At 36.1% G+C, this 9,302-nt stretch overlaps 1 protein-coding gene across 1 annotated transcript; it reads right to left on the bottom strand.

Moving 5' to 3' along the window:
* Positions 1-6,543: 6,543 nt before the first annotated feature.
* On the bottom strand, positions 6,544-8,744 carry LOC145168513 (protein ILITYHIA-like). Its single transcript, XM_079087308.1, has 10 exons — positions 8,692-8,744; positions 8,368-8,571; positions 8,216-8,285; positions 8,072-8,150; positions 7,868-7,952; positions 7,754-7,785; positions 7,614-7,650; positions 7,138-7,466; positions 6,951-7,068; positions 6,544-6,741 (listed from the first exon to the last, which is right to left on the bottom strand). Exons 2-5 carry the CDS (start codon positions 8,482-8,484, stop codon positions 7,901-7,903), a joined length of 318 nt encoding a protein of 105 aa, XP_078943434.1. The 5' UTR covers positions 8,485-8,571; positions 8,692-8,744; the 3' UTR covers positions 6,544-6,741; positions 6,951-7,068; positions 7,138-7,466; positions 7,614-7,650; positions 7,754-7,785; positions 7,868-7,900.
* Positions 8,745-9,302: the final 558 nt, after the last annotated feature.

The raw sequence follows: 9,302 nt of genomic DNA, 5'->3' as shown, positions 1-9,302 counted from the left end.
ATCATAAGAGGTATCCAATTCAGCATTCACTTCTTCGAATTCAGATTGAACATCTGAATCGTCATTTGCATCCTTATTCTCCCCTCGAATGACGAGTGGTCCTCTTCTTTTGGAATTGAAGTATCTCCTGTGAATAGAGGTTCAAGAGACACTATGGGAAGTGAGTCATTCGAATAAGAGGGCGGATCTAGAGAAAGAGACAAAGTGTAACCCTCCTCCTGTGATGGAATGTTCGTTTCTTTTGGAGTTGGTTTCTCCCCCTGAGGACGTTCATTGAATTCAGAATTCTCCCCCTGGAATGGAGTGCTTGTTTCTTGAGACATGTTCGTACATGAATGCTGATTGTGCATGTCTTTCGCATCGTCATCAATTATCTTCTTCAGTTCGTCCACTTTGTTGTCAGCTGCTTTAGCTTCAGATGTAACAGCCTTTTCTGGCTCATCAAAGAGTATCATGAATTCATCATATAGATTGGATATTGAAACAGTGTCTGGACTTGGCTTAGGAAAGATTGATTGATTCTATTTCAACTGAATCCTCTTCAAGTAGTTGTCATCGTACGTGACATAGTAGCTTTCTTCCATTTTCTTTGAACGTTTTTTGAGAACCTTATATGCATTCGAGGTCAGCGAATATCCCAAAAATATACCCTCGTCAGCTTTCACATCGAATTTGTTTCGCTGTTCCTTGAAATTGAAGATGAAACATCTGGAACCAAATACATGGAAAAACTTAACATTAGGTTTGCAATTGTTTAAGATTTCATAGGGAGTAACAGAGAATCGCTTATTCAGAATAGATCTGTTTTGGGTGTAACAAGCAGTTGTAATTGCATCGGCCCAGAAGTATAAAGGCAGACAAGCGAATGTAGCATGGTTCGTGTAGCTTCGTACAGAGAGCGGTTTCGTTTTTCAACTACACCATTCTATTGTGGAGTGCATGGAGCAGAGAAGTTATGTGAGACTCCCTTCTTAGCAAGAAATTTTTCAAACTCTTGGTTTTTGAATTCTAGCCCATTGTCGCTGCGAACATTGCGAACCAGCTTTCGCAGTTGAAGCTCTATTTGCTTTATAAAAGTCTTGAGTTTCGGAGTAGATTTAGATTTCTGTTTAAGAAAGAACACCCAAGTGAAACGAGAAAAATCATCAACGATAACAAGAATATACTTACTACCACCAACACTTTCGATTGCAGAACGTCCACAAAGGTCGATGTGTAGAAGTTCCAAAGGTTCGATGATTTTCGTGTTTACTAGTGTTGGATGACTTTTTCTGCTTTGCTTCTCCATTTCACAGGCTGCACACAAGTGATACTTATCAAACTTCAAGAGATGAAGCCCTCGCACATGATCACCAATAACAAGCTTGTTGATATCTTTGAAATTGAGGTGCGAAAGTCTTCTATGCCATAGCCAGCTGTCATCAGAGTGAGCTTTCGTGAGGAGGCTTATGGCAGGCTTCCCTCGTATCAGTTTTAGATTCAAAGGATACATTTCTCCTTTTTGCTTTGAATTTAAAAGAACTGCTTTCGTTTTCTTTTCAATTATTTCTAATCCTTCATCATCAAAGGATACTTTCAAACCTGTCCCTATAACCAATTGTGAAACACTAATTAGGTTGTGTTATAAGCCTTCCACGAACGCCACCTTACGAATTCAAAAATCTCCGTTCGTTATCATCCCATATCCTTTGATCTTTCTAAACGAATTATTCCCATACTTTACATTTCCACAATCTTTGAGAGATCGAAACTCTCTCAGTTCCTCCTTCCTCCCAGTCATGTGACGCGACCAGCCACTATTAATGTACCATTCGGTGTCAAACTGCTCGTCACTAATAACCTACAAAATTAAGCAGATTTAGGAACCCAAAGTTGCTTGGGTACTTGTGAGCCTTTTACAAAACGAGGAAAAGTAATTGCAAGATCAACCATATAAGTTCGTTGGATTAAAGTGGTTTCATCTTTCTTACTTATGGTGAAAACTTTTACTTTATTATCTTTTGTTTTAGTCTCTTTTGAATCAGATGTTTTTCGTTTGTTTTTGGTTTGATTCTTGACGAATTCTTTCTCAACTCTCTTTAAGTTAGAAGTCAATTTCTTGGTTTGTGCATCAGAATCAGAGACTAATTTTCCTTTTCCCTTGACATCTTTGGGCGAAGTCTTCGTGGGTTGATAAGGATGAGATTTTGGTTTCTCATAGGGATTATTTGAAAAAGAGGGTTTAGGTGCTAAGTTCCTAGATGGTTTTAGTGGATTGCAAGAATGATAGTGCGAACATTGACCAGGATTTGCATGCGAACAAGCTTTCGCATTCTAATTGTAGGTTCGTTCTCTGCGAACATAGTTGGAATTTTGGGATTGCCAAAATTTCTTCCGCTCATTAAGATTTCTCTGGTATCTCCGATTTCTTTGACGTTTTTGTTCTGCAAGTTGCTTTGATGACTTGTGGATTTTCGCTTTGGGTTTAGCATTTCTTACATGAGGTTCAATCTGACCAGATTTGGGTTTGCTTTGAACTTCCTTGGTGCCACTTGGACTACCCTTCTAAAAGCTTGAGGGCTTATTTATCGGTTCTGCCACATATCGGCCTTTTACTCTCCACGAGGTTTGTTCTGAGAGACCCTTCGTTTCATCTGCGTTGTCAATTGGAGCAGACCAAAAATACTCGCCACAACCATCTTTGTTGTCTTCGTTGATGATGGACATTAGTTCAACAGTTTGATTTTTGTCAAGTCCTTTAGTAGCATACACTTGATGAGGGATTGTTTGTACCTTAGGAAAAACCTTTGCTTTGGCTTTTAAAGTTTCAGGTTCTTTTTGAGTGATACGTGCGAACTCAACTGAATTTTTAGAAATCAAAGGTTTCGCACTTTTTTTTTCGTTTTTAAAAAAATCTGAGCAATCTACCTCATCCTCTACAGAGATTTCGCTCATATCGCTGTCCTCATCGAATTCACAAGTGCTTTCGACATTTATCTTATTTTCTGAACTCAATTTGGTACTCAATGAATCGAAATTCTGTATAGTATCAGACTTGATTTTCTTTTTATCATTTTCGTCCAAAAGTTGTTTTAGCATATATTTCTGGTCTTTGGACTTAATGTATGATTCAGTTCGTTCCAGTCCCACTCTATAAGCATCAGAAGTCTCATCAGACGAGACAATGGATTCGCATTTATAGCAGTCGGCGTCTATTTCATCTTCCTTTAATTTGAGGAATGGTAAGATAATCTTGTGGATTTTTTTACCAATCTAACAATCAAGGTGCAACTGAGTAATGTTAAAATAATTCATTTTAGCAATTAAACAAAAAATGTTCTGTTGTTTTAAAAGCATTAAATTGTCTCTTTGCAAGTATATTAACTGATCCCTAGACTTAGACATATCCGATTCAATCTTTTCAATCCACATTCTCCTCTCATCGCTTTTCGACGAAACCCTGTTGATTTGATCAGTTAGGTTAGAGTTTGTCAAACGAGTTCTTTTTCAACTATCGCTAATGTTTGAAAAAGTGAATTTTAGATCATTTAGTTCAGTTTCATATCTAGACACAGGTATGTTGAGTGATTCGAGAATTAGGTTTACCTTGTTGATCAGCTGTTCACATTCGTTGATTTGTTCACCCACTAGTTTCACAGCGAAACAACTATCATCTCTTCTCTCACTCCCACCAGCATTCTCCTGTGTCTATGACCTTTCACTTGTCACCATCAAACACCTTACAGCGAACCTTGAACTTTCCTCTTTCGCAACAAACGCTCTGCCATGTGTGGGCATGCGAACCTCTTCATCTTCTGAGTCAGTTGATTAGACTTCAACAACTACAAACTCCTTCTCAGCCACATTTTCCTGCATAATCAAAGCAGGCATAGAGTTATCATTACCCTTTTTCTTCTTAATCTCCTCCAGCTTTCGCATGTGGTAGGACTCATCATCTTCTCCTTCTCTCTTCTCATTTAGCCTTCTTAGCATGAAATCCTTGGCCAGATGATTTTTTCCATGACAATAGTTGCAGTCATAGCCATAGTCTCCCATAAGCTTTTTCTCTTTCTTTTCTTAAAAATTTTGAGAAGTGCTTTTTTTCTCCTCTTTCACCTTTTCAGAGCTGTAGCTGCCCTGCCAGTTTCGGTTCTTGTTTGATGGAAATTTCTTTCTTGCGAACCGCTTGGGATTAGAGACCATTAAAGCATACTCCTTGCTTGTGAGATCACATTCAGAGTGATCAGACTCAGGCTCTTCCTATGCAACAGTCTTGCCCTTCGTGACTAGAGATAGAGACCCCATACTGGAAACAACTTTCGCTTCTTTCAGCACTTCACTTTCATGTGCCCTAAGAATCCCAACAAGCTTGGCTAAAGCGTAGTTTTTTAACTGTTCGTGTGCTTTGACGGTAGAAACTACTACCATCCACTCAGATCTAAGCCCATTAATGAAAGTAACCTTTTGTTCGATCAACTCTCGTCCAATACCATGATTCGTCATCTTGCTAAGAAGATGATTGTAGCGATTGAATGTCTGGTTTAGATTTTCTTCTGGCTTTTGCGCAAAAGCACCAAACTCCGAAAGGAAGAGTGTTTGAGTAGAGTGCTCAAGATTCACGTCAGTGGAGTAAAGTTCTTTGAGCCTATCCTATATTTTCTTCGCAGTATCATAAGAACTGACTAGACAAAAAGTATCAACCTGCAAAGCGAATCTTATGATTCTCATTGCCTTGACGTTGCTGATTAGTTTATCTCTCTCGTCTTGGGGAACTTCCTTCATGTCAAGAAGCAGCTGATTGCATTCCTTCTAAGTTTTGATGGTCCTTTTGATTTTTGTGTGAACAAATGGACCTATAGCAATAGCTTCCCATATCAAATAGCCATTATCGTCTGAACAAATGGATCCTTGTTGTTGATCCAATGCTGCTCGAGATATTAATGGAGTTGATGTTGGAATCGTCTTGTTGCATGACGAAGTTTTCTTTAGTACCTGTAAAGAATCAGACGTGTAAACCTAGATTGTTTGTAGGGTAATATCAAGATCCCTTCAAGCCGTCAATGTGACAATGAAGACGATTGAACTAGATCCTATATTAACGGAAAACCTAAAACTCTGTAAACATAAGAGATGTGTATAGATTACACAGTCTCCTGCTCTGATACCAATTGGTAGGATTAATATCCTTGATGATCGATTAGATTCAAGAACAGGTAAAAGAAGAACACAATAAAGATTCAAGAACGTCGAATAATTAAACATCACGCGTCAGAAGAACTCTATGAGGAATTGCTATTGTAGAGGCGTGATTAGGGTTACAGCGTAAAGATAAGAGTTAACTAAAATACGATGCATGCATGCACCTTAAATACTCTAACCCTAGAATTAATAATGAGTGGACAGGCCCAACTCGATAATACAAAAGACTAACTAATAGGCCCAATGACGCAACATCAAATATTCAACAATCCAGTTTCCATTTTATCTCCTATTTTGTTTATTGTTCCCACAATAAAAGGAATTAAAATTGGATTATTAGATTACAGTTAGATGAGAAAATGGAAGTATGCTTCATTTTCAATCATCATCCTCTCTAATCCTCTAAAACCATCTCCATCCCCATTAATCAAACCATCTCCACTGATCCTCCAAACTTTGTAACCTGCGCGAAGCCCGACATATCCATCTCCAGCATCTTCCTTCCCCACATCCACCTGCACCGTCCTCTCTTTCCTTGCACCCACCGTCGTCAGGTGCAAAGTGCTATACAGATTGACCTAGAACTATAACTACTTCTGGCTACAAGGAATTCAATTTCCCTGATGTTGTAATTTTTATACAGAAACTAACTTCTTACATCCCCTCTTAATTCCTCCATCCTCTACTGTAAACTACAGGGGTAATGTCCTATTTATCCCTCTATTTTGGCGTCATTCAAATTCGTCTCAGTTCTAAATTTTCGGCAATCAGAAATATCATGTAAAACCTCTTCAATCTCGTTTATATTGACCTTATTTGTGTGGATTTTATATATCTTTTAACATAATTACTTAACTACATTCTTTATTTCAAGGGACATGTTCTTGTACTTAATATAAATAAAGTTTTTGATTTCAAGGATTTTCTTCTTTCTTCTAATCTTAGGCTCCTGTATTTCCACTTTTTACAACATACACTACTACAAAAACAGCCTTTTACGACACACAATGCTTGTCGTAAAACGCTCAGACAACACGCAAATGTGTGTCAAGGAAGGCCCTGTCAAAACGAAAGACGACACGCTTTTGCGTGTCGTCTATTTACGACACGCATTTACGACGTGCAATTACGATGGGCATTTACGACACGCATTGTGTGTCAAGGAAGACCCTATCGTAGAGGAAGATGGCATGCATTTGCGTGTTGTAACCTTACGACGCGTGTTTAGGACACACATTGTGTATCATTAAATCCCCTGTCATAAATGAATATGACACACATTTTTGTGTCATAAACTTCAGCAACCATTTACGATATACATTTACGACGCGTCTTTACGATACTCATTTACGCATAATACAAAAATATGGAAACAAATATATACCAAAACAATCAATTTCCTCCAATAACATCATGTCAAAAAATTGTAAGTATTAAGGGGATCTGATTGTACATTGTTATTAAGAGGTTTTCCCTAACTATATAACCTAATACTACATTGTTATTAAGGAACACCTTCTTGTTTCTAGTTCTTATTGTTATGCTTCTGTTTCCACATGATACCTGTTTTCATCACCAAGACATTAGTATTCAGAAAGGCTTCAAGCATCATTAATCTATGTTATAAAATATTCAAATTTAATACACATGTAGTAAAATACCTTTTGACAAGAATCCAGGGTTCAATACATCCCATATATGTATAAAATATTAAAAATTAATACACATGTAGATTATAAAAGTTAATATGAAAGAGTTAAATAGTAAAATACCTTTTGCCAATTGTCATTGCAACAATTCAATACAGCCCATACCTGTATAAAATATTAAAATTTAGCTTGGAGCCATACTATTGAAAAAAGGATAACTTTTAAGCCCCCACTTGTATACCTGTTTTCAACAGAATTTATGTAAGAAAGAAGAATATGATTCAAGTTTCCAATATAAAATATAAGTTACCTCTATGGAATTGACAATTTCCTAGGGATAAATAATGTGGTAATTTGAGGAGACAAAAAGGTCTTTAAGAGAGAAAGAAAGTTTACTCACTAGTCACTAGTCGCTACTTACCAAATGAAATACAAAATATAACAAAGAATTCAGGGATGATATGCTTCCACAGAGAGAGAGAGAGAGAGAGAGAGAGAGAGAGAGAGAGAGAGAGAGAGAGAGAGAGAGAGAGAGAGAGAGAGAGAGAGAGAGAGAGGCCCTCAACATGTGATACGATGCGATTGTTATCTTGAACTATATTTACTCTAGGAAGTAGCAAGGGTGGGGTAGGGTCATACCTGTACACAACCACAACCATTTATTCCATCTTATTTCCAATATATATATATATATATATATATATATATATATATATATATATATATATATATATATATATATATTATGATCATACAATTACAAACACAAGTAGCTCATCTGTTTACTTTTGAGTTTGGAAAGTAGCTCCATAACAAAGTCAACCTGGATCATGAATATTATGAAACCAAACCAAACCACAAATTACAAACTGATAAACAAAGTCAACCAAGTTAAGATTAAGATGATGGGATCTAAAATGCCATACCAATTTGGGAAAAGCATCCATCGCGTGGATTACTGTAAAGGGTAAGAAGGTAAAATCAATTGTAAAAAAAGAATAATAATGTAAATCCATTGGTAAAAGGGTAAGAAACTAAACTCAATTGTAGAAGGGTAAAGTAAAAGGGTAAAGTCAATCATTCAATATTCTGTCTTCTACAGCTGGCAGAAGCAAAGCCAGTGACCTGGCATATTTACAAAAAGGCCATCAATATAATGAGAGTATGAGACTTTGATAACTATTTGATAATTGGAATTATTTTTGTAATTCGTTTCTGTAATGCAAGTAAATGAAACAACATACGTTGTAGCATAATGCTCCACCAGTATGTGTCCAGCTCCAAGTGCAACCTCACGTACATATTCGTTTTCATCCGCAAGACCTGATGACAAATGTATGTTATATTAAATTAATGTATTATAAAAAGAATACAAAGATAAAACTTACCATCTATGATGGCTGGTAGCACTTGCTGTAAGTAGTTTTGGAACTGCACACTGAATGATCTTGGCAGATACTGTAAAGAGAAATAATCTTATGAGTATAAATGTATGATTGATATATGAAATACAAAGAAACAAGTTGAAGAAATAGCTCACCTTGAAAAGGCTCAAATAACCATCACGTACAGGTGCCCTTTGATGTGAGCAATTGCGTATGATGTCAGGAAGAAGGTGTTCAAAATAATCTGTTCGAATTTCCATTACACGGCACATGTATCCCTTTGATGTGAGCAGTTGCGGTTATTTTCTTTTAGAAAAGAAGTGAAAAGGTAGGAAGTAATACCAAAAGCATTTTCTGATCTGTTATTCATAACATTGGCCATCAGTTAAATGGCTATAAGATAAAAAGCTTTGAGAAAATTACTGTGTAATCCACTGAAAAGAATACAAAATGGATATGATTAAATTTATTTCACTTACATTAAATGTGGGATGATCCACAGGGTTGAACATTTTCAAGCAATCTCTCGAAGATGCTTTTTCATCTCCATAAATTTGGCAAGTCAACAAATTGAGTTAAAATAAGGGAAATTTACAGGAAAACCATTATATTTTGGAAGTTTAGCAGTTTAACCCCTAATACTTCATTTTTTTATTCAAACCATAAAATTTCCAAACATTTTCCCAAATTAACCCTCTCGACCTCTTATATCATGTCAAAAAATGCTTAAAATGAAAAAACATCTGGAATGGAACTTTTATGGTATAAATGAAAAAAACATATAAATGGTTAAATAGCAAAACTGTAATATATATATATATATATATATATATATATATATATATATATATATATATATATATATATATTTCTAGAACAGTTGTGTGTATATACTATATACTATATAGTACATACAATTACAAACCTCAAAGGTGTAAGCCATTGGGACCTTTGCCACATCAAACATGTAATCTGTGGTGGTACCATGTGCCAGATACCTGTTTAAATGCAACCTACTTTCATTTATTTCTGTATAAAATTATCATCATCCTACTACAACATATACTGTATTAAAAAAAAATATTGAAAA

This window comes from Lactuca virosa, chromosome 4 (genome assembly GCF_052849685.1).
Source record: "Lactuca virosa cultivar CGN04683 chromosome 4, Lactuca_virosa_CGN04683_v6, whole genome shotgun sequence".
Lineage (NCBI taxonomy): Eukaryota > Viridiplantae > Streptophyta > Magnoliopsida > Asterales > Asteraceae > Lactuca > Lactuca virosa.
Note: the sequence above shows the minus strand (reverse complement) of the source record. Positions and strands in the feature narration are given on the sequence as shown.

Bases quoted from the DNA above. Each gene is read 5' to 3' on its own strand.
- LOC145168513 (XM_079087308.1), bottom strand. From the start codon at position 8,484: ATGTGCCGTGTAATGGAAATTCGAACAGATTATTTTGAACACCTTCTT. The intron at 8,286-8,367 runs GTGAGCTATTTC...TTCTCTTTACAG, and splicing joins GTTATTTGAGCCTTTTCAAG to TATCTGCCAAGATCATTCAG. The intron at 7,953-8,071 runs GTATGTTGTTTC...TAAATATGCCAG, and splicing joins GTGGAGCATTATGCTACAAC to GTCACTGGCTTTGCTTCTGC.